We start from the raw sequence: 25,867 nt of genomic DNA, 5'->3' as shown, positions 1-25,867 counted from the left end.
TTAGCCTTGGTCAGTGTGGCTATTGGTTGAGTGTCATACTCTGCTTAGAAAGGTTGAGGGTTCGATTACAGCACAGGGGGCATGCCCTGTTGTGGGTTCCATTCTCCCATCAGGGTGCAACAGGCGACCAATTGATGTTTTTCTCTCATATCAATGTCTCTCTCTCTCTCTCTCTCCCTCTCTCTCTCTCTGTCATCTCTGTTACCCTTTCTCTAAAATCAATAAAAACACATTTTTTAAAAAGAAGTTTAAAAAGTAGTATTTTAAAATGATTGAGTATAAGTATGGCACATGGTATGTGGTTGCTTTAATTAGAATTTTCCTGATTACGTGTGATACACAATATCCTTCCTCCTGTATGAATCATTTATGTACAATCTTTGTCCATTTTCAATTGGTTTATCTTTTGTTTGTTAACCTGTAGGAATTCTTGGTATGCTATAGCTGGTCACCTTAGTCAGTTACAGGTATTATAAACACATGCTATCATTTGCCTTTGATTTCATCTATATTTTGCCATATGAAAGCTTAATTTGTATGTGATCACTTTAATTGTTGACTCAAGAAGCTATCAATTCTCATTCAACTTTTATAAAAATAGCCTCTTATGCTTTCTTTTTCTTTTTTTATTAAACTGATTGGGCTGACATTGCTCAACATAAACATACAGGTTTCAGGTGTGGGTTTCTGTGTTACAATAGCTGTATATTGCACCATTGAACTGAGTGCTCAGCACCCAAAGTCAAATCTTCTCCTGTCACCATATGTGCAGTCTATGCTTTATCTTTAGATTTTTAATTTACTTAGAATTTACTTTTTAAAAATTAAGTATCAAATCTAACACACATTATTTTTCTTGAAAAGGTTTATTCACCGGACTCAATATCATTTATTCAGTATTGCACCATTTTCCACTAACTTGTATAGACACAAGTTGTATGTCACCCTTTCTACATTCTTTATTTATTCAACTATTGATTTACTGTTATTTATTAGTATTTTGCTCATTTATGTCCTTCAGCCTTGGCATGACACTGTGGAATGACATAGGAAGGACAAGAATTCCCTACTTTAAAGTGTAGGGCAAGTAACAATTGGGGTCAGAAGCTTTTTTGAACGGATCTACTAGTTATGTTTCCTTTGGGCATAAGTGGCAGAAACCTGACCAAAGTTAGCCAAAGCAAAAAAGGAAGAATATTGACATTCAGAACTGAAAACGCCATGATTGCTCAAAGTTTACCGAGTCCAGAAGCTCAAACAGCCTCACACTAGGACTGGATCTCGCTCTCTCGCTGGCTCTGTTCCTGCCAAGTTTAGGCTGCCTTGGCCATGATTACTCATGGGCCCAGGTTTCATCTTGTTCTCCAAACATCCTCATGGAAAATACTGGGTCACATGCCTACCATCACAACCATCCCCACTGTCAGAGAGATGTGAGTTCCTGAACAGCTAGGCCAGCTTGCATGCGCACCTCAAACTAACAATAGAATCAACTCTACAGGAGGCAAACCATAATACTGATGGTTCGTCCTCTCTCAGAGAGACAGGACCACTAAGGAGAAATGATATGCAGAGAGGGTGGCCCCTTGATCATCCAAAACTAGTGATATTCACTACACCCGATTCAGTGTGACTGGAATTTCCATATTATTTCTGAAAATCCACTGGACCCTTTAAGTGGAGTCATTGATGCCTGCTTTCCTGTGATTGTCACCAGCCTGGGATCAACTTCCAGCTGTTGGGGTGAAGGCAACCCTTTCATCCCAGTGGGGGCAGCTTTAATGACTGCACTTAGATGCCATCCAGAGAAAACCAGACTAAAGCCACAATGGCATACCATGTGTGCATCTTGAATTGGCAACGATTAACAAAATTGCTAGTAGCCAAGTATGGCAAGATTGTGAGGTAACAAAAACCCTCATATACTGATGGTGGGAGTGTAATTTTTGAAGATCTCTCTCTCTCTTTCTCTCTCTCTCTCTCTCTCTCTCTATATATATATATATAGTGATGCCTCTTTTATTAATTACCCCTATAGTAGTGGTACTTAAAAAAGGCTGATTAAAAAGTTGCTGTCTAGCCACACATTTGCCTGATATTTGCAGGAAAGGCAATTATACATTTTAATACCAAAAAAGAAAACCTTTTACAGCAAGGAACACAGCTCCTGAATGAAGGCTTGGCCCTAGAAGCAGAACCTTAGTTAGTATTTCAGAAAGGTTTCCTCTCGAGTGGGCAGGTCACCTCTCTGTGCTTTGATTACACCTTCCATATGGATTATGGATCATATTCCACACATTAATTACTCAGCCACAGCTTCCATCACTCCCCTGAATGTATTTCCCCTCTCCTCCTTCCTGCAAGGTTTGTGGAAGCCAAGTTCACTGGATAGATGTGCATTAAAAAGAGGTGGCAGCATATGGCAGAGGAGGACTGAGCCTCCAAGGAAAAAAAAATCCGGCAGCAGTTCTTTTGTTGTTGTTATTTAGACAGCGAGTGTGTAATTATGCTCACAGATCCTGTGGGTCAGGACTTTGGAAAGGGCCGGGGGGGGGGGGGGGGGGGGCTTGTCCCTAATACGTGGTGCTGGAGGCCTCAATGGGGAAATACAGAGGCTGGTGGGGAGCAGCTGGGGGTGGGGGGCGCTGGGATGCGGGAAGGCCTTTCACTCATGGCTATGATGTCCAGCTGGAGGAGCAAACTGCCCATCTGTAGGGCTTACAGGAGGCCACTCTGCATGGCTCAGCTTCCTTACAGCATGGGGCCCCCAGGGGAGGGCCGAGCATGCGTGCCACCACACACAGCGGAACTGCACTGTGGTTCTGTCCTAGCCTCCCGGGGTCAGTTCCTCAGTCAGTGGTGACTAGCTCCGTGAGCCCCCAGGCAAGGTGCTCACCAGCTCTGCGAAGTCTATATGTTGTTTTGTAAAATAGGCATAATAATCATAGCTTCTCATGCCTAGCCCAATGGCCATGAAGAGTAAATGACAGAGAGTGTATGCAAAATGTTCTACAAATCCTGAAGCCCTGGACATGTGCGATGTCGCTCATGTTGAATCACCCTTTCTAGCTTTCAGTCTCTATCCACTGGTCTCATACCCAGGCAAGTGGTTGTCTAACACTTTCTATGTTTGAAGAATGAGGTGGAGTAGGTCATTCGGAAAATAAAAAAGTGGTAGACTGAGTTTTGTTGTTTTCTATGGATTTGTTTTATTTGATAGTAAGATAAAGGGCACTGCCCCTTCTCCTGAACATAAGGATGCTATTCTTTATGTTGACACCATGGACGAGCCTATAAGAGTCAAGGTAGCACAGTGGATTTGGTTCCATTCTTTCATAGATACCTTTTATTTTTATTTTTGTCCGGAAAGAGTTGGATAGTTGGACTCAACCCTTTGGTCCTTAGGGCTTAACATCTAAAATCTACATAGAGCCTTAGCTGGTTTGGCTCAGTGGATAGAGTGTCAGTCTGTGTACTGAAGGGCTCCGGGTTTGATTCCAGTCAAGGGTTCAATGCCCAGGTTGTGGGCTTGATTCCCAGTAGGGGGTGTGCAGGAGGCAACCAATCAATGATTTTCTCTCATCATTCTCTCTCTCTCTCTCTCTCTCTCTCTTTCCCCCTTCCTCTCTGAAATCAATAAAAATATAAATTTTGAAAATCTACATAGAAAATGCACCCTTGCCATCAATGTACCTTTAGACCAGAGCCTTCTCATTTATGGGAATCGGTGTGTCCCTAAATGACTTCTCTTGGAACACGGCCATGCCCATTTGTTTCCATATTGTCTACGGTTGTTTTTGTGCTTAAAGGGCAGAGTTGAGTACTTGCAACAGAGACCATATGGCCCACAAAACAGAAAATATTTTCTATCTGGCCCTTCACTAGAAAAGTTTGATTCCTGATTTAGACTGAAGTTTGAGTTGAGTTATTGTTGTACTAATAAGAGTCCTGAAAACGATATATATTTGTGATAGAATGAGTGTGTATGTGTCCTTTAAACTTTCTAGCTAACCCTTACCTTACCCAAAAAAGGATAAAAATAATTTTAACCTGACCGTTGTGGCTCAGTTGGTTAGAGTATTGTTCTATGCACTGAAAGGTTGAGAGTTCAATTCTCGGTCAGGGCACATATCCAGGTTGTGGGTTCGATCCCTGGTCGGGATGCACATGGGAGGCAACCATCACTGTTTCTCTCTCACATTGATGTTTCTCTCTCTCTTCATCTCTCCCTTCCTTGCTTTCTAAAATCAATTTTTAAAATAAATTTAAATTTAAAAAATGTTAAGTCAGTAGTGGTTATACTCTCTTTGAGTGCATTTTAACATCATTGATTTATTTTTGAAAACTTTTTAAATGCCTACTATTCCAAGTTATTGTGCTAGGTCCTTTAACATGTGTTATTTAACTTTATAATCCTCAGCAACCATCTGAATGGATTGGTATTAAACCCATTTTAGAGGAGAGGAAACAGGTGTTGAGGAGGATTTCAATAACTTGTCAAATTTCTTGGAACTTCTCAGAGCCAGAATTCAAACTTGAACATGTCTGAATTCAAGCTGCTGGTTGCTGGGTGTCAGAAGAGTGGGCATATCATCTTGCTGTCCTGTTGCCAATCCCATGAGGCTTGGATGGGAAATCAAGGGATAAAGAAGGTGCCTCCGTGCACCTAAAGAGGCTCTAGACTTGGTTTTGCACTTTTTATTATCTCTGTAAGGCGTTTTGAAGGAGGCGAGGCTCTCTCACTGCACATTGCTCAATGTGAACACTAATACTTAGACTCTAGCAATGAAACTATAAAACACGTGAAGACAAAAATGTAATCTCTTCAGATTGATTTCTGGGCTGAGAGGTACAGAAACTGGAACAGTCCTCTCTGGGAACCATATTCCCATTCTGTGTGGGCTTCAATAGAAGTAAATGCCGTTGATGGAATCATTTTTATTGTCTAATTGCTTGTACGACTTACATGTAACGATATAATACAGTTTAATAAATCTGTATATTTGTTTTTAAGCCACCTTATTAGGTATGATGGACATTCAAAAAGCGGTGATATTGAATGTTTGCAACCTGATGAGTTTGGAGATAAGTACATGCTCATAGTCAAGGCCACAAACTTATTCATCATCTCCAAAAAGGTTCTTTTTACCCTCCTTTCAATTTTTTTTCTTTTGTGGGAAGAGCACTTAAGATTTAACTTCTTGCCAATTTTTAAGTCTACAGTACAGTTTTATTAACTAGAGTCCCCATGCTCTACATTACAGCTCCAGAGCATATTGCATTCATCTTGCATAATTGAAACTTTGTACCCTTTGACCTACATCGCCTCAGTTCCCGCCACCCCATCCCTGGTAACCACTGTTCTACTCTCTGATCCTTGAGATTGACTATTTTAGATCCCCCATAAAAGTGGGATCATGCAATGTTTGTTTGTATCTGGCTTATTTCATTCAGCATAGCCAGTCATGTGGTTGCAAATGGCAGGATTTTCTTTTTGTTTTTGAGACCAAGTAATATTCCTGTGTGCGCATACCACATATTCTTTATCCATTCATCCATTGGTAGACATTGTGTTTGTTTGTTTTGTATCTTGGCTGTGGTGAATAACACTGCAATGAACAAGGGAGTGCAGATATCTTTCCTAGATCCCAACTTCAGTTCCTTTGGAAGGATACCTGGAAGTGAGATTGTTAGATCAAATGGCATTTCTATTTTTAGTTTTTTCCAGGAAGTTCCAAAGTGATTTCTACAGTGACTATGGGCTGATTTACATTCCCACCAACATTGGACAAGGGTTCCCTTTTTGCTCCATCCTCACCAACACTTACCATGTACAGAAGAATAATAGCCATTCTAATAGGTGTGAGATGACATCTCATGGTGGTTTTGATTCCCCTGGTGATCAATGATGTTGAGCACCTTTTCAATTAATGTGGATTAAATGAATTATGATATGGAAAATGTTGCAGCAACACCAGGCACTGCGATTACATTCATACAGTGAAGGGTTCTAATAGTGTTGTTACTGTAATGATTTTATTACTATCAGTTGCAGTGACAAGCATAGTTGCCCAGCGAGGTGGCTTCATACTTGCTGGGGTTCTTGACCTGCAGAATTCATAACCCCTAGAAATACAATTTGGTGAGGCAGGGATCCTTAGCCTCAGAGTGGACAGAGCTTGTTTCCTGGAATATCAATTTTGCTCAAAGCTTTTGGAGAAAAGGTGTTATGTTTTCTATAAAAAACAAATACACAGGGAAGAGAAAGCACACGGGGTTTTAAGAGAAAACCTGAGACGTCAAATTCCTTTTACCAGCCCCTGGATCCTTCCAGCTGGGGGGTAGGCTTAGATCTCCTCTGCCCTTAGTTAGTGGTGCCTCTGGGGGCATTTTGCACAGCAATAGATTATTACTCCACCCAAAGGTGGTTTCTGTTTTTCTGTAATGTTCTCAAGTTTGCTGACGCAACCTGTCTGTCTTTGTCAAGATAGTAACATGGCTAATAAAGGATTCATAAAAATATCCCAGAATAAGCTTTTTAAAAATGTCTCTGATGATCATCTTGTGGCCAGAACATCCTTTACCTTTTGAGCTAAAAGCATTCAAGAAATGGAGTTTGTTTTCTCATGGACAGGGACAACAGTGTGGTGACTGTGGGGAGAGGGGGTGGGTGGAGGTGGGAGAGGGTAAATGGGGGATAAATTGTGATGAAGAAAAGAAAAAAGAAAGCAAGACTTGTGAAGGTGGGAATGTGACTGACTAAACGGGGAGAACACAGTGAACATGTTTGGGTCATTCCCATGTGTCAACCTCTGTGCGAGGGGCTGAACATTTGTTATTATATCCAATCCCCACCTCATTCCCGAGGGCCATTTCCATCCTAGTGCTATGGGCGATATAATACTGAGAGTCACAGATGTATAATACGGAGATAAGACATATAATACTTGAGCATCAACCTATGAACCAGGAGATCTGGGTTCAATTCCTGGTCAGGGCACCTGCCTGGGTTGCAGGCTCTGTCCCCACTGTGGGGCGTGCAGGAGGCAGCCAACAGTAGAGCGAGAGAGGCGCGGGGCCTGCTGTCGTTTAGATGTCTAAGCCTGTAGTCTACGCGCTGGTCCTAACCACCGCTGAGAGAGATCCGAGCTCAGAGACGTCATTTATGCACTTGAGTCAAGACAAGGCTCTTTAAAACACCTTTCAGCAAAGTATGTCGTTAATGTTTGCTAAGTCCACTCATTGGTTGGGGAAAGAGTCTTAGCCCGAGAATGAATACCTGAGTTCTGAGGCAGGGGTGGTGGTGTGGTGATGATAACACTCTTTCCCAGCTCAGCCGTGAACTGCACATGTTTATCTCAGCAAGTTCTTCTGTCTTGTAGGTGATTGTGTCAAAAAGAGGGAAAGAGCCCGGCTGGTGTGGCTCAGTGGTTGAGCATCAACCTATGAACCAAAGATCTGGGTTCAACTCCTGGTCAGAGCACATGCCTGGGTTGCAGGCTCTGTCCCCAGTGTGGGACATGCAGGAGGCAGCCAATCAATGATTCTCTCTCTCATAATTGATGTTTCTGTTTCTCTTTCCCTCTCCCTTTCTCTCTGAAGTCAATCAAATACATATATAAAAGAAAAGAAAAGATACAAGTGGAGGGGCAAGACAACAAGAGGAAAAGTGCTGGGGTAAAATATAGAAAAGTAGAAAGGAAAATAGAGTCATCCCTAAGGATTTTCAGCACAATAGCAAGTCATAGTAACAATATTATTCTAAAGCTACGACCAAGATGTAACGTCCAATGTCCCCAGTGCCAATCCCTTTAGAAGGTCTTAGTCATCCTAAGAGACCAGCACAGTGTGTGCTTCGCCAGCTCTAAATGCTGTAATTAAGCACCAGGTGAAACGCTGGTTTGTTTTAGGGCCCATGCCATGGGGAAAGGATGTAGCTTTGAAAACTCGCATTGGGTGAGATGAGCTGCACCTGCTCTGGGGGTACCTGCGAGTTGAGAACCCAGCAGGAAAAAGCAGACCCACATCACACTGGTTTCTCTTTCTTTTGTTTCCTTATCCTACTATGTTGAGTGCATAGCACTTGAGTAGGATTACAGGGTGACTACTTAGAATTGGAACTTTGAGCTTTCTGCAGAAGGAATCAGCCAGCGTCTGAAATGCCCTCATATCCCATTGGCTCACTGAGAGTTAGGGATCCTCCAATGTCAATCAAGATCTATATAGCAGCAGCTGGGAACCTCACACTCCTATATTGCATCTCAAGTGCACTAAGCTGTTGGTGGATGAATGACTTCTATCTTACTTGTGATAAAGGGTCTGTGATAATAACTGAGCTGAAATTCTAGACAGCAAAGTGACCCCAAGAAAGCTGTGTTTCCTGTTCAGACTTGGGATACTAGCAGCCTTGTGCTTAGGAAAAGTTCATTAAGCATCTACTTAGTGCCTGGCACACAGACCTTTGCTTAGTGCAGTGATGGCGAACCTATGACAGGCGTGTCAGAGGTGACACGTGAACTCATTTTTTTGGTTGATTTTTCTTTGTTAAATGGCATTTAAATATATAAAATAAATATCAAAAATATAAGTCTTTGTTTTACTATGGTTGCAAATATCAAAACATTTCTATATGTGACACGGCACCAGAGTTAAGTTAGGGTTTTTCAAAATGCTGACACGCCGAGCTCAAAAGGTTCGCCATCACTGGCTGAGCGAGTGCTTTATTATCCTATTACCATTCATTTTAAATAGCCATATGTAGACACTCATTGTTTAAATTGCATTTCTACGGGCTGGCACTAGCTATGCTTCATAAAAGAGCATGAGCCACAGGGAAGTGGTTTATTCAACTCAGCATTGGGATATTTTTTGCTTTTCTGCAAAGCATAGGGATCTGGGGACGTTTTTTGCAGGCTGGCCATGTCCTGTGCAATCCCAACTGTGTCTAGAAATTCTAGCAAGGATGAAGAGTGTGGTCGGGACTTCAAGGGAAGTCTGCTTTCATAGGAAGCACTAGGGGAAGAGAAAGAATCCAGAGCTAAGGAAGAAAGCTTTCAATGGCCAGGACAACAACTTCCCCCATCTCTGTCTTTCTCTGGGGCCACGCAGACTCTTGTTTCTGCTTATCTGTCTGCCCCTACTTCCCGGTTCATTTGAGAGGTAACCTCACCCCTTCTTTGCTCCTCTGTGGACTGTGACTCCTGACTACTCATCAAATTCTACCATGATATCTTCCTGATCTAACAAATGCAGCTGTCAAAGCTCCCCCCTCCATCTCTTTTCAAAAGCCCTTTTAGGAGAGACTCTAATTTGACCAGTGAGGGGTACATGGACAGGTGACTGGTTGAGGTGGGGCTGGGAGAGGAGTGGTTTCTGTAAGAAGTAGAGGGTAGAGAAAGGGGCCAACAATTGCCATCTGTATGGTAGCCATGGAGGTGATGTAGCATCAGAAGCCTTTCCACCTCCTAGACCAGCGATTCTCAACCTGTGGGTCGCAACCCCTTTGGCAGTTGAACGACCCTTTCACAGGGGTCGCCTAAGACCATCCTGCATATCAGATATTTACATTACGATTCATAACAGTAGCAACGTTACAGTTATGAAGTAGCAATGAAAATAATTTTGTGGTTGGGTCACAACATGAGGAACTGTATTTAAAGGGCCGTATGGTTGAGAACCAGTGTGTCCTTTACCCGCCTTCTGTCCTAGTCCCAGACCGCATCAAGTCATTGGAACTGGGTGTTGTGTTGCATCCCTCCTACAGGGCGACAGACCGCTTCCACCTGCAGGGTGAGGGGATTTGGGGAACAGAGTGATCAGTCGTGTCTTTTATGACTCTTTTGGTCTCCAAATTGTTTATCTAATTTCCTATTTAGGCAATTCAAGGGAAAGTTGCTCTAGTGAAGATAGAATGCCCATTTAAGGATATTTCCAAGCAAACCTCTTCCATCTTTACAATGCCCATGCTGGCCTAACACACAGAAATACCAATAATAATGTACATATCTCTCCCCATTGTAGGGGAGGAAACATCTTGCCCTCTACTCATCTTAGGTTCTCCACATGGGCCCTGTGCATTGGGCTGAAAAAGACAGATTCACAAGACAAGAACATACGCATTTAGTTAATGTAAGTTGTTGTGACACGGGAGCCTTCAATAGGGAATGAAGACCCAAAGGAGCAGTTATGCCTGAGAACTGAATACTAGGTTGGATGAAAACTGGAAAGTTGTGGAAAAAATGTGATAGAACAGAGAGATAGGATCTAAGAGTAGTAAACCAGGGGCAACTTGGCAAGGTTTATTTGGGTTCTTGCCGTGTTCCTCTACCTCCAGAGAAAAGGATACCCCTTTCCTATACTTTCCCATACAGAGAGCACCTCTCACGTGAGCTCCTATGACTTGTGTTAGGGAGAACAGCAGGTCAGAGAGCTCTCCTGGACCTGCTGTTTCTCAAATCCTTTCAGCTCAACACACCCAATATGCCAAGCTGATGTATTTTGGGGAAGCGTTGCCCTGAACCCCACCACTCTCCACCCAGTCTTCTGCTCCGGGACCCCAGGACACCTTGTAATATGTGGGAGTAAACTTTCCCTCCCGTTTCTTAGCTCTCAGAGCTCTTAGCCTGAATCTCAGCTCCGGCCCCACCTACTTGTCTACTTTGTGTTCTGCTTATTAGCGAGCGTGCATCACCCTCCCAGGCTCTCTGCAGGCAGAGTACATCTGCCTTGTTTTTATAGCTCGACAGTGCATATCAGGTGGCATGTGCTCTATAGCAGCGGTTCTCAACCTGTGGGTGGGTTGTGACCCCTTTGGGGGTCAAAGGACCCTTTCACAGGGGTCGCCTAAGACCATTGGAAAACACATATATAATTACATATTGTTTTTGTGATTAATCACTATGCTTTAATTATGTTCAATTTGTAACAATGAAATTGGGGGTCACCACAACATGAGGAACTGTATTAAAGGGTCACGGCATTAGGAAGATTGAGAACCATTGCTCTATGGTATTTGAATGAATCAAAGGCAGGAAGCTGCCCGACATAATGATAAATCCTAACCACCCAACGATCTTATCTGTGGCACCTATCCTCCTTCCCCCATCCCATGGCAAAGTTCATTTACTGCGTAGCAGCTACTAGCAGGGGTGGGCAAACTTTTTGACTCGAGGGCCACAATGGGTTCTTAAACTGGACCGGAGGGCCGGAACAAAAGCATGGATGGAGTGTTTGTGTGAACTAATATAAATTCAAAGTGAACATCATTACATAAAAGGGTACGGTCTTTTTTTTTTTTTTAGTTTTATTCATTTCAAACGGGCCGTAGTTTGCCCACGGCTGTACTAGAGTCTGTCATTTGGTTTCTGTCTGTCTTCCCCACTGGCAGGTGAACTCCATGAGGGCTGGGCTTTGTCTTTCTCGTTTACCTAGTGGAGTATTGAAAACAACCATTAGAGAAACAAGCGAAGACCAGTTAAAGGAGAACAAGCAAAGGCTGCTTAGCGAGAGCTAGCTATAGCTGGGACGTCAGCCACCATCGCTTGTGCTTTGGCAGAGGCTCCGAGTTGGGCAGAGGGGTGGAAAGCTTCCTAGGAGGAGAAGGGAAGGTTTTGGGGACGCCCTGATGGCAGGCTTTGGGCCTGGGGCAGCTGCAGGGGCACTCAGTGGGAGCAGGATCTTCTGTGGGATTGGTCATGGGGCATATTTAGCTTTCTCTCCTTAGTTCTTAAGGTGGGAGTAGGGACAAACCTTAGAGAAGCTGTCCCTTACTAAGCAAGTCATGGCTGGTTTAGAGCCAAATGTTTCTGGGGTTTCTGTTTGGCTTCCTGAACTGATTGCGAGAGACAGAAGTCAGAGGTGGTCTGACTTCCTGAAAATCTGATCTGCGGATAGCATGCTGCTTTTCTGGGCTGGTTGCTGGGGATCCTGGGCTAGAGTTCCATTTTTCCATATGGTCTGGTTGTTTTCCATTTGTATAGCCATCCTCTCGTTGTTGATGGGAGAGAAGGAAGCAAAGGAAGGGAGGGAAGAAAGGAGAGCGGAAGGGAGGGAGGAAGAAAGGAAGGAAGGAAGAAAAGCTATTGTCCAACTTCCATGATGTAGATTGCGTTTTGAACACTACATGTCAAGGAGCAGCAACTCCTCAGAGGCTACGTGGTGGCTGTTTTCAGGGGAGCCCACCCTTGAACCGGATTCCATAATCCAAAGCTGGAGCACCATGAAGAAGAACCGTCAATGGACCAGATAACAGCCAAAGGCTTTTGAGGAGGCACTTAAAGAATTTTCAGTTTGCAATTGTGCAGAAGCTGTTGTTCAGGTAATTTAACATTGATTTTGGTTTAAGAGGCAATTAAGACAAAATGGACAGCCACTCTCCACTTAGGTTAAATAAGCTTAGATTTAAATTGCTCCCCATTACCGCCTTTGTTTTCTATGTGTGAGCTCTTTCATGTTAATTTAGCCTGCAATTGGGTGGAGGCCCAACTGGAGCAGGTGGATGGAGAGGTTCGGGAGCCAGGAGATGGTTATTGAAAGAGGAAGTAGTTGGCCCCAAATTGTTCCCAGGATGAGATGGCTTCTCTGTGATACCGCTACTGGGAATGTAGGTTACTATAACTTTCCAGTATTCTGGTTCCTTATATCTAAAGCCCTAAAAACGGTGCCCACATTTTGACTCATCAGTTTCACTTTCAGATATTTACCTTGAGATATAGGACAGAAACAGGCTCATGACATTATGGGCAAAGATGTTCATTTCGGTGTTATTGAACATGGAGTGAAACAAACCTAGGCATCATAGTGGCATACTAAAATTAATATCATCTTTTTTTATTAGGCAGAAACTCTTGATACATTGCAAAGTGCCACAAGAGTATAAGGCATTTTATGTACTGAAGTGTCTGTTGTGGTTATGACTTTTTAGTTACCTATGCGATGAAAAATGTCTGAGTGGACCTACTTGTGATAAAACATTGCATGCGGCTATCTTTGGAAGGTAAAGCAATGAGTGACTTTTTTCCCCTGTACTTTTCCAAATTTTCTAAACTTCCCAAGGTCAACACACGTTGGCCTTATATTGATAAAAAGCATTGAAAAACAATCCTTGTTTGTTGCCATGCTATTTAATAAAAAATCATCTCTCTCAGTGGCGTACTTGCTACGCGCCACCTAAAGGAAAAGGTTAGGTGGACGTGCTAAATTATGAAGAGGAAGAATGGATGTTCAGTTGCAATAATTCTGTTTCTTGCTCGAAAAAAAGGTCTGCTACGCCTCATTAAAGAATGTGGTTCACCTGGTCCTAGTTTAAAGTTGTAAGGCGCACCATTTTGTAGAGCACGCTTCTAAAATATGCCCAGGTAATTCATGCGTTTGCCTATTAGGAAATGTGGTCATTTGCTAGCCACCAATGTTGAGCTAATGGGATCCATTTCGGAATATAAGCACAATAACTCCACCATAAATCGTGCGCTCTCCCACCTCAGTGTGCTTCATTAAGCTCACCTTTCCTGATGCAACTGGATTAGTGGATGTCAGGACAAAGAAAGTCATTAGGTCCCACTGTTCTAATCCGACAAGCGCCAGCGTGGTTGCTATGTAATTTTATTTTATTTTATTTTTTTTCTGCTGGAACCTGCTTTGTGCTTTTCTATGAGGAAATATTTTCAAACTGGTAAAGGAGCAATATTACTGTATTGTGAGGCAGATCTCGGTCAGTCATTACCATAACTTCTAGCAGAAAGGATAATCTATGGCGCATTTTACTTCAAGGATAAGATTGATTTTTATAAAAATCTTTAGTGCACTGAGGCTTAGCAATTTTTTTTCCTATGAAGAAGCAATTAGATACTGGGGTTTTCCAGAAATGTTAGGTGAGTGTAAGCCAAACCTTGATGTTTTTTTTGAAGGTCTTATCATTCAGGATTTGAAGAGAAAAGGCAGATCCTGGCAAGAAAAATGCTATTGCACAATGGTGGTTTGAACCACTCACATGGTCCCGGGGGGCGGGGGTCCACTGTTTCCTTATATCTATATCTACTTGGGAAACTGACAAATACCTGAATTAACAAAGAAGAAAGTAATAAGCATCTATGTTTCTACCATGAAGAACTACCTATTTTGCATTTATTTTTTCCAGGTATGTGTATCTACATAGACACACACATACATTTTAAAAATGGTATACACCTTCTCGTTAAAGTCAAAATAAGCCATGTGTGTGTATAGTATTCATTTACATGTATGAATATGTCATATACATGCATGTTTTAAAAGGTTTTATATACATACAAACGTCGTTTTGTAAGTTATACATCGGTGTTTATGAGTGCACATATGTATGCATATTTAAAGTTTGGAAGTATAGAAAACATACACGTTACCTTTTATTAAAGTATAAAACCAATAACTAAATTCTCTGAAAAGGGGAACTAGCACTCTCTCTCCCTCCCCATCAGCCCCAGTCTCCTCCCATGTCCCCCAGAGGACACTGTTATGAATGTGGGGCCCATTCTTCCAGACCAGAGATTGGGGAACTTCTGTAAAGGGCCAGACAGTAAACATTTTGGGCTTTGTGGGCCATTTGGTACTGTCATCACCGTTCAACTGTGCCACTGAGCAAAAGCAGTCACAGGCAATGTGTAAGCAAATGGTACATAGCTGAATTCCAATAAGACTGCATTTGTGGACAGTGAAATTTGAATGTTTTAATACCATATATTTTCATATAATAAAATATTCCTCTTCTTTTCATGTTTTTTTTTTTAAACCACTTACATATAAAAGACATTTCTGGCTAGCAGCTTGTACAGAAACAGGCAGCAGCCGGATTTGGCCAGTCTCCCTTCTGGATCATTTTCTATGTGTCCACAGGTATGTATATATCTAGAGAAAATCTACCCTATTTCATTTGTGCATTTTCTTTCATGAAGGGTATCATGGTGTATGAATTATTTAAAACTTGCTTTTTTATCTCAGCAAAACTTTTACTGAAAAAAATGTATCTATATGTATCTATAGTTGTACTATGCAGTGTGTATAGATATATTTTTCTCTATACACACCCATGTTTATACAGCTACAGATTATTCAAATGTAGCTTTAATCATCATTTGTCTCTGTTCTATAGTATTCCACATAGGACATATAATATTTTTATGGTGATAGGTAGTTTATTATTTTGTTTTTATTACAAGCTGTTATATCCCTGAACATAGCTTGTGCATAAGTTTGCTGGGTGGGCATTAGAAGTAGAACTTCTTGGTTATAGGGTGAGCACATTCTCTATTTTAATACCTCTCAGGAAATCAGTTTCCAGAGCGACCATGACACGTTGCATTCCCACAGGGGCTCGAGGGCTTTCATCCATTGCTGTTTTCCTCATAGACGGTGAACGAGGAAACAACTTTAGCTCTGTGTCATCTGGTCTTGTCGCCACAGATGCTAGAGTAGACCTTTAGTTCCCTTTGGGTGAGTACAGACATTGTTTTAACTCTTTGCTGGGGCACTTACACATGAGAATAGCAATTTATATCAATAACCAGGTTTGGCAACATCTGCCAAGGTTGTCTCACTCCGTGATTAAATGGCCATATGTGCCAGGGAACAGGAGGACAAATGGGGCTGTAATTAGGGTTTGCTATCTCTCCACCCGCCACCCCCACCATCCCTAACTTAGAATAACCTTGCTTTTGTGTACTGATTTGTGAACCAAATTATTCCAATGAGAATGCCAACTTCCGCTGGCATAGAAAGTAAAATAATACTTTATATTTGTGGATCTCTATAATTATATAAGGTTATGGTTAAGCAAAAAGTCTGGAAACCTGTCTGATTACGTAAAAGTCTGGAAATCTCTTGCCATTTTACCCAATGCCATTGAAAACCTCGACCAGAGGACAGGTGCTTACGTTAGCCTTCAACTGTTAAAATAACCAGGGAGTATACTGCGTCATCTCTGTGACAGGAAGTCTTACCTAATGTCACCTTAGCATCCCCTAAATGCCACTGCCCCCAGGAAAGGCAGGTGGAGAAAACACACATTAACTTCTATTCACTCCCCAAGGAGCAATTGAAACACTATTTTAACGCTATATTAAAAACACCCTTAATGCATAGAAGGGAAAAAAACATGAAACTTCTCATTTTGTTACTGGTGTGACGGAGATGGATGATGGCCATATAAGGACTTGGCATGTTCCCCAAAAACCCCAAAATATTGCCTCTGGATGTGAAGCTGTAATGAACGTGGAAGTAAATATCTGAAAGATTTATTAGCATTTTAAAATGTGCTTACTGATATATAAAATTCTAATCAGTTGTACACAAGGCTTTTAACAAAAAGAAAAAAAGTATCTGAGAAATGGCAAGGAAGCCAGTGAATATTTCACTGTTAATCAAATAAGGTCTATTTACCCGCATGTGGAATTTTCTATGGCGTTTAGATCCCTCCCATCCCATTGATAAGTGCTTTCATGCAGCTTTCAGTTCCGACTGTAAGGAAAAAGAAAGAAAAAAAAACACACTAATTTGTCTACATCCAGAAGATTCACTTCCCCAGCCAACCAATTGCTTGGTCTTTAATGAAATCAGCACTTAGACAGGGACTAGCTGGGACTTACTTAACAACAACAACAAAAAAAATGGGGAATTTATTTTGATGTTATCATTCTTCAAGGTAAATACACTTTGTTTTTTTAAAAATATATTTTTTATTTATTCCAGAGAGGAAGAGGGCAAGGGGGGGGGGGGGCAGGGAGAGAGATAGAAACATCAATAATGAGAAAGAATCATTGACCAGCTGCCTCCTGCACGCCCCCTACTGGGGATCAAACTGGCAAAGGGGCATGTGCCTTGACTGGGAATCCAACTGTGACCTGGTTCATGGGTCAAGGCACAACCACTGAGCCACACCGATTGGCCAAGGTAAATCCACTCCCAAAGGTGAGCTCTAAAGTTCAACAGGACACGATAGATATTTCCCTCCTCTAACTTTTCAGCGTTGTCACTCAGCACATCAGGTGTAGGAAGATCTGAGATTACAATACTACAGCTGCTTGTAGGAGGAAACACTAAGGAAATCCTGTGAGCAGCGTTGGGGGGAAGAGCTGATGGGATTTGCATCCTGTACTGTATTTATATGTGAAGTAGCAGCATATTGGAAGTCGTAAATACTGTCCCATGGACACTTTGAATAATGCAGGAGTAGTGTAAGTAATTGGAAGTGCTTATATCCTGCCTTTAGACATCTCACTGCTGGTGAGTTAAAATTGGTTGTCAAGTGTGGACTGGGAGGACCTTGCAAGGTGCCCTATTCTGTCATGTGGTACATATTTAATGCTTGAAAGAACAAGGAAAGGGACACGTGCGGGGAGGGAGGGAGAGGAGAGAGAGAGAGAGAGAGAGAGAGAGAGAGAGAGAGAGAGAGAGAGAGAGAGAGAAGATAGCGCTGCCAGCTCCGAGGTTTGCAAGCCTTTGGAGAAGCTTGGAGGCGGGACCCACTCAGCCACCGCCTCCCCAGGCTGCAAGACTTTGCAAAAACATTGGGCGTCCAATTTGGCGAGCGTTTTTGGCGCGGAGGCCAGGGAAGCGGGGCTGGGGCGCTGCAGCGTCCCTGGCACCTCGGTGGCCTCCCTTTGTGTACGTCTCCGCGTTGATTGCCACCTTGCTCCAGCTGCTCGCTCGCTCTTTCCCTGCACGTTCCGCACCTGCTGGCGACGGCGTGGGGCTGCCAGGCAGCCGGGCCAGCGCGGCAGGGCGCTCGCGCCGAGGACCGGAGTCATTTGCATTGCTAGCACGTGGGGGCCGCGCGCCGCTGCCTCGGACTTCTCCCGTGTTCTCCCGGGGAGGAAACGGGGGGCACTTTGCAGCCCGGGATGAAATCTTGGCATCTAATTGCAGTCGTGGGAGATGCCCTTCAGGTAAGGCGAGGGAAGGCTCTCAGCGCCGTCAGGGACGGAGAGACGAGGGAGAGGAAGAGCGGCGAGCAGGCGGCTGGCTCCTGCGGCGCGTCCTGAAGCCCACTGACTCACGGGAGGGGGTGGGAGCGGGCCGGGCACGGGGGCGGGCGGCGGAGGGAGGAGTGTGCAAATTGACATTTTGGGCTGCCTGTGGCAAGAGGAGCCGCCGCCAGCCGCGTCCAACGTGCAGGCGGAGGGTGGCGGTGTGTGCGCCTCCTGGGCTGCTGATTAGAATAGGGACCTGGCGGCGGGTGCAATCCGGGCAAAGCGGAGCCGCGATGGAAGCTGCGGCTGCGTCCAGGGCGCGTGAATGAGCCACGGCAGGTAAAGCCACCCGGGGACCGGGCGGGCTGGGCGCCCGGGGACCGTGCAGGCGGGGCGCCCAGGGGCGCTGACCACCGAGGAGGGCGAGGGGCGTTAGGAGTGATAGGGGAGCCCTGGGGGGCGGGGTGGGGCGGGGTATGAATTGATTTTCTTTACTGGCTAGAAGTTCCTGGGGAACTTCCTTGCCCATGCTCACTGACTGCCTTTAACTTTATTTCTAGAGATGAATAAGTGTTTATAAGAAAAGGCATGGAAGTCCCAGTTGGCTGGCCAGGGCTTTGCAAAGCTGCGCAGCCCTTTACATGAGCGGTTGATGAAACCCCTGGCCAGATGGGCCGGGCATTTGGAAAGTTGGCAGCTCAGTCCGGTGGGCAGGCGTGTGCGTGTGTGGGAAAAGGCACTGATGTTTGTGTAAACATGTCTCCCGAGCTAGCTGCGCGCTGTACTCTCCCCACTGCGTTCCTGGTTCCCGGGGAAGAGATGTGAAATGGACAACGTTGCAAATGCTTTGACTTGAGAAATAGACTCTGGACCGTTTTATTAAATGAAACAAGAGTTGCCCTTTTTGAGAGATCAAACTGGGGGGGGGGGGGGGGGCGGGGAGGGGATGTGCTTTGCCTTCCCAAATGATGGAGTTTACTGGCAAGCATTTTAAAAATATGCCAAGAGGTGAATACGACATTTATCAGCCTAGAAGGATCACCTCAAAGACTCAGGCTCAGCCTATCCCTGTAGCCATTATTTTCAGATGACAGTGAAATGGGTGGTTTTACTTATTTCTGTTGACAAAAGAGCTGAGTGCCCGCCCTTCACCCCCCCAACACACACACAATAGGGGAGCAAGGGGAATTCTGAATCCAAAAGTTTTGTTGGCACAGTCATCTTATTAAATCGTTCATTAAATTACTTGCTAAAAAAAGAGTCACTTTATGCGTATCTTTAGATATCTCTTAATGTACTCGTTTGCATGGTTTAATTTGGGGAACACGGAAATGAATGCAGTTTATAATGGAGGCAGCCAAAATATGGTTGTGTAATCCTCTTTACCTGAGGAGCTGGGTAGTAAATTGTTTGGTTTAAGGTCAATACGTATCTTCAGGAGCCCAAAGGGCAGGAGTATAAACGCGTTTGTGGAATGGAGTCACAGGCCTTTATGATTTGCTGTGATTAACTTTGAAGAGGGTTGTTGTTTGAGTAACTAAACTAAAGTCAAGCAGTGACAGCTGCTTACCACTGGCGTTAATAGGGAATGCGGGCAGCATTCATGATTCTCATGGAAGAAGAGGGGATTTTTCAAGTCTTATCTGCCCACGCACACTCCCCACGCAGGCGGAGGTTTCCTGTGTATTAGAATGCTCACGGGTTATGAAGAGAAAATTGCTTCACTAAAGAATGGAGCAAGTATTACCTATGGGGGGAGGTTTCTTCTAGCCTTCCCTTACATTTCCTGTTTTCCTTTTCTTTCTTTCTTCCTTTTCTCTCCCCTTTCCCTCCCTGCCTTTTTCTCTCATTCACCTATATTTCCCTCCTTCTGTCTTTATTCTTGTGCCTGGCACACAACGCTTTTCCAATACCTTCTACCACATTTTTATTTTAGCAGATGTTTTGCACTCTGAAGGATAATTGGAATGTGATTTTCTTCTTCCTCTTTGATATTCTCTGCTCATGTACAAGAGCTAATTAATAGCACTTATTGTTAAAGTGATAAAGTTTTCTTGTCATTTCTTTTTGACCAAGCAAATGGACTCTTGGAAAATGCCTTCATTACACGAAATGAGCTGAATCTTTTTTTTCTGTTATCACCAACTGATGGGTTTTTACAACAGTGCACTTGGACCGTCATAACTTTATTGGGCTCAGCATAGTTTTACACTCATCTATTATAGCCTGTGCTTCAAACTTCTGTTTTCCCTATTACCTTCCGTAGTTTTAGACTCTGAATCCATTTTAATCTGTATTTACTTGGACTTGATAGAAATAACCATAAACTTGACTTATAGGACAGATTATTTAAGTATCACAAAAATAGTTTATTCCTTTTTTTCCCCCCAAACTTTTTTCTCTCCCCCATGAACATGACACAAACATTGAAGTAGATTTCAATTAAAGGGCTTTTAGCAACAATTGCTTCCTCAAAATTATAGTTGTGAGATTTTGAGAATATATGGTCATATTTTGAGAGTATTACATGAGAATGAGAAAGCATGTTCCTAACCATTTTCTGTTTAATTACAGAAAACCATATTGGATGGGTCAGTGTCGAGCTAAATAACCATTACAATGTCCACTGAAATGGAATTTTGGTCCCGTTTCCTGTCTACATTTATAATTTTTATATTAGGTTTTGGGCAGAGTTGCAATGCCAGAGAAATGCAATGTTGTCCAAAATAAGAAGAACATTTATGAAATAATAATAACACTTTACTAATACAATGTTTGTTTAATTTTTAGCTATTTTAAAAATGTATGTGTATTAGTCTCAAAGTTATCATGGAGAAGGCGGGAGTAAGTTCTTTGAAAGTAATTCTCAGGGCATTAAAACAAAATGTCATCGAGGAAACTCGGATCCCCATCTTGTGTTGATTTTTCCGACGTGTAAAAATAAACAGCGGGACAAGGCATGGATCCTGACTCTTTTTTGCACTGTAGGCTTTTTCTGATGTTGAGCTGGAAACTTCAGGGTACGGTGATACATGAGATCTTTGTACGCATTCAGGGCTGCACATCTTTGTCCTTCTGTCTCTTTTCCTTCATTTCCATGCAGAGGTGAGCATTTGCATGCCCTATGGGCAATAGTAAATGGGCAATTCAGGGCATGGAGAACTTTTAAATTATGCATTTTAATGTATTCTAATTAAATCACATATAACAAAATAGTCCTGGGATCCGGTGTTCATGCTCCCCCCTCCCCCCCCCCTCCCACCCCGCCCCGTGTGCACAGCACTAAAGGGGATAAATAAATCTTTCAAAGTCTGTTTTAGTCTGCAAGGCCAGACCTGGAAACCTCTAGATTCAAATATTCAATAATGTCTCAAATTCAGGAGTGTTTTTTATTGATAGAAATACATTGTATATGAAAAGTTTTTTGGGGGGGGGGGTTATGTGTGTGCCCCCAAAGCGGAAAAAGCTTGTGTCAGCTGTAGTGACTCCTTTTTGATTTAGCAAAACTAGGTTACGAATTTAAGCAATTAAAAATGACAAAAAGCCCAATTTCACTGCTTAGATTAATACGCTCCCCATTTTTGCTGCTCCATAAAAATTTCAAAGTGTTCTTTCTGCTGAGGTGTGTGCATAACTTATAGGGTATTGGAAGGCCCCCTCTCACAGTGGCTTATGAAGTCTGAGGACTTTGATGTCAGGGAGGTAAATAGGATCAATTGGAAGTTCTTAATGCAGTTTTGTATCTGCAAGTTCCGGGGAAATTATTTCAGTTGAGTTTAAAGGAAGAGCAAGAAGAGCAGGTGCTGGTTCCCTCACATTAATTGGCGGTGAATAATCGTTCAGCTAGTCCCCATATCAAGCAGGCCAGAGAAGACTTTTGGAGAAATGATATAGTTGTAATTGACACAGTGTATCCATAGTCCCAGGATGGCATGATTTCTTTTCCTTAAGTAATGGTGGGCATATTTGTTACTTTTCCTCTACACCTATAGACGTGAAGTCTGGAATTCTGGATTCACGATCATCTAAGCTTTAAACTGGGCCATGTTACTTCTAGCTGCTCTGAACTCCCTGCAGTGGCTGGTCAGTGGGTTAAATTTTCTAGACTGGGTGGATGTACCGTGACCACACAAAGAGCGTGCACACAACAGACGTAGACCCTCGGGAAGTCTGGTCCTCTGTATCGTCTCCCTCACACTTTCAATCCTTTGGAGAAAGCCAGCCACCACCACATGAGTCCAGGTGGCCAGTCTGCCTGCTGTTGGCTTGGGAAACAGGACCCCTTAAGGAGCATACATTAGGAAAACTGCTGCTAGCGTTTCCTTTCTCGTCATGGTAATTCTGCATCTGCATTTGCCACAGGACAGTGGATATATTTCTTTGTTGTTTGATTGAAATCTCTGCTCATGAGGAAATCGGTTGCTTATCTGTTAACATGATGGACGCAGCGGTTGTATCTATCATGGTTATTTGCATGTAGAGATAGAGAAGCCTTCCATGTTTATTATCACGGTGAGGATGATGAAGGTGATGATGTGATCACACCTGGACACTAACAGGAATACAGGACGATGTCTGGGCCCTTGCTGCCTCTGTGTGTCAGGCATTGGACTGGGACCTCCACCCTATCTCCTCTGGTCCTTACCACGACTCTGCAAGGTAGGTATTGCTCTGCATAACTTAGAGCCATGGAAGCAATCTTCAAGACTTTTTATAGTTAGAATAAGTAACTAGACTCCAAATTTTTCTGACTCCAGTAAACCAAGATACCACTGAAATGTACCCTGAATTTAGGAAGATCCACAAATGTGGGATTCCACAGATGCCTGAAGCCAGTGGTTGTCAACTAGGAGCAATTTTCTCACTTCCCTCTCCTCCAGGGACAACCTTTCACAATATATTGGAGATGTTTTTGGGTGTCTCATTTGGGCAGGGTTTGTTATTGGCATCTGTTGGGTGGAGACCAGAAATGTTGCTAAATATCCTAGGATGCACCGACAGCCTTCTACTCCAAAACAACAAAGAAGTGTCCAGCCCGTAATGCTAGAAGTGCTGAGGTGGAGAAATTCTGCCCTAAGCGATGTCACTGGCCCTATGACTAATGTATACACATGGTCTGATTTTCCTAGAGAATGGATTTCAGTCACTCATTTTTAAAATCTCTGCGTGGATACTGTGAAGAGGCTCATGACGCAAAATCAGAAAATCCCTATTTTCTTACTATTTGACTCTAAAATTTTACACCTGCCTACTCTGGCATCTTTCCTTATAAATAGGACATGGGTTATTGTGGTGTAAATGCCCACTTTTCTTTGATTTACTCCGTGTTGCCTCTGGCAGGTTCTGGAAAACAAAAATTTGTTCTATGGTACGGATGTCAGTAGAAGAGAAAAGTAACATCCTGAAATGAGTCATGGAACAGTTATTCTAAGAACAACCATTCTTCTTAGTATTCAAACACCATTATTTTCTCCTTGCCTTTAAAGGTTTGACGCATAGGTTTATTTGCTTATGTATTTAATAAACACTTCAGTAGTGTTTTATATTGTTGTAAATGCTTTAAAACATCAATTCACTTAATCCTTAAATCAAGCCTTGGGTTTGATATTGTTATTATCTATACTTTACAGAAGAAAGAACCGTGGCCCAGAGAAGTTGAGTAATTTGCCTAAGGCCACACAGCTTCCAAGTGGCAGAGCTGGGATTTCACCTCCACGGTCTGTGCTCCTGACCACTTCACCATGCTCTGTAATAATTTGACTTTCTAAATGCACAGAAGCATAATCGTTTAGGCAACTTCTTCACTTGAGCTTTGAGACAAAAGACATTGTTAGTTTCATTTTGGGGTGGTTGATCAAGAACACCACTCTAGTCATTTTTGAATGAGAGTGAATGGTAATGCCCACAGCTTTATTTTTCAACATTTAACTATTTCTCAACGTGCACTGAACCAGGGTCAGAAGGGCTTGTGAATTCTCTTTACATGATCACCTCCAACACCCAAAACCACCAAAGGGAAACAATAGTATTTAGAAGGGCATAATTACAGGATGAATAATCTTTGTTTAATTCTCTACTGAACTGTGGTACAAAACTAGAGAGAAATTATTCAGCTGGACCTCCTGAGGGGTCATCCAGAAACTGAATTCTTTGGTTTTTCTGGCACTTTTAGAATTTTTTAGGGAGCCCAGTGTGGTCCATACCAAGTGGGATATGGTGGATGTGGACATATCGATGGCCGACTTGATCTTGCTAATGCCAATCTATTTAACTTCCCTCACTTAGACCATGGAGATGACCTAAATCCGTGGTTGGCAAACTGGGGCTCGCGAGCCACATGCGGCTTTTTGGCCCCTTGAGTGTGGCTCTTCCTAAGCCTTAGGAGTACCCTAATTAAGTTAATAACAATGTACCTACCTATATAGTTTCAGTTGAAAAAATTTGGCTCTCAAAAGAAATTTCAATCGTTGCACGGTTGGTATTTGGCTCTGTTGACTAATGAGTTTGCCGACCACGGACCTAGACTATCTCATTCTCTGTTGAATTTTCAGCATGTAGTAAAACCTACTCATAAATTTTTGTGTAGAAGTACCAGTTAGACTTTATTCTGCATTAGAGGGAGAAAAGATCTTGCAAGTCTGCTGTTAAACATGTATACGTGATTATTCAAAAAAAAAACCCCAAACAAACAAAAACAACCACCACAAAAAAAACAAGATGGGAGTAGAGCACCTCCATTCATTTCAGTTGAATGAATGAGTAAGTGAATGGAAGAATTTATATTCAAAGTTTTCTTATTAAGGGTATGAAGGGTGTGTGCTGTTAAAGGAAACATCTTGTATCCTGAATATGAAATCGTGGAGGAAGAGGAGGTTGTGGCAGTGCAAGCCACCAACGGGACGGATGCCAGTCCCAGGCCAACTGCTTCCACAGCCTTCCGACCCAACTGTGCATTACGTAAGAGTTGGTACAAGGCTCCCTATGCATTAACCCACACTTGAAGGTTCAGAACCACAGAGTGGACTGACCAGGCACAGATTCTTTTCCTACCCAAGGGGAAGGAAGGATCATTCCTGCCCTATTGAACAGCTGATCTGGCCAACCAGCCATGACAAAGGCATAAAAGGGGGCTCTGAAGCACCCTCCCCCAACCCAGAACAGTCCAGCAACTGAGCTGGAAGTAGAAATCATTACAGCTCTTCCTGTATATTTCAGGCCCAATGAACTCACATTTACGCAAAGAAAGCAAGGAGTGAATCCCATTTCAGAACTGTCAAAGGACTGATGTTGGATCCATTATCGTGAAATTTCTTTTCTTCATACAGTTCATCAAATTGGCTTTTGTGGAATACCTATTCCATCTAAGTGTTGGTTCAGGAAATGGTTTAAAATTAAGCCAAAATATGTTGCTCAATGGCGAATAAATGGGAATAAACTCCAACAGATAAGACTCTCCGATAAGTTTTCTAAGTGTTGTCTATTAGTCTATAGTGCTAAAATAAATATATCTTCCTTAATTGGCTAAAAGGAAAAAAAATAATAGGAAATTGGATTTAAAATGGTCATTTAAATTCCATATCCAGTGGGATTGGTTTTTAACATATTTCCACATTTAATGTGAATCTGCTTTTTAAAATAAAAGACAACCAGTGATAAAATTTGTGTGCCATTAAAAAGAGTACACCCAACAATGGGAAAATGGACTTTTTCTGAGTCCATTTGCCTAGGAAGTTAAAAATGTAGAGGCTACATCAATGTTATAAGTGGTCTAGGCTTCAACTTCTGCTGCTGATAGAAAAAAGAAACCCGGTTTTGTTTTAATGCACTATCTGATTGCTAAATATATAGAATTATTCTTTATTGTCATTACAACTGATACTATCTATTGAGTTAGCAATGAGTCATACATTGTGCTAACAGCTGGATAC

General features: G+C 42.7%; 1 protein-coding gene across 15 annotated transcripts in view; it reads left to right on the top strand.

Moving 5' to 3' along the window:
* Nucleotides 1-25,867, top strand: part of RBFOX1 (RNA binding fox-1 homolog 1) — a 2,061,082-nt gene that overhangs the window by 986,955 nt on the left and 1,048,260 nt on the right. Inside the window, exon 1 of one of the 15 annotated variants that reach the window (XM_070413031.1) lies at nt 17,752-17,915. The exons of the other annotated variants lie outside the window; for them this stretch is intronic. Within the exon in view, the coding sequence (XP_070269132.1) occupies nt 17,871-17,915 (45 nt within the window). The 5' untranslated portion in view covers nt 17,752-17,870. Of the gene's footprint in view, nt 1-17,751; nt 17,916-25,867 lie in introns of those variants that run through there. 15 annotated transcript variants of the gene reach the window in all.

Source organism: Myotis yumanensis, unplaced genomic scaffold (genome assembly GCF_028538775.1).
Source record: "Myotis yumanensis isolate MYYU_CA2020_CCGP unplaced genomic scaffold, mMyoYum1.0.hap1 SCAF_4, whole genome shotgun sequence".
Classification (NCBI taxonomy): Eukaryota; Metazoa; Chordata; class Mammalia; order Chiroptera; family Vespertilionidae; genus Myotis; species Myotis yumanensis.
The sequence above is the reverse complement of the archived record's forward strand: the minus strand, read 5'-3'. Positions and strand labels throughout refer to the sequence as shown.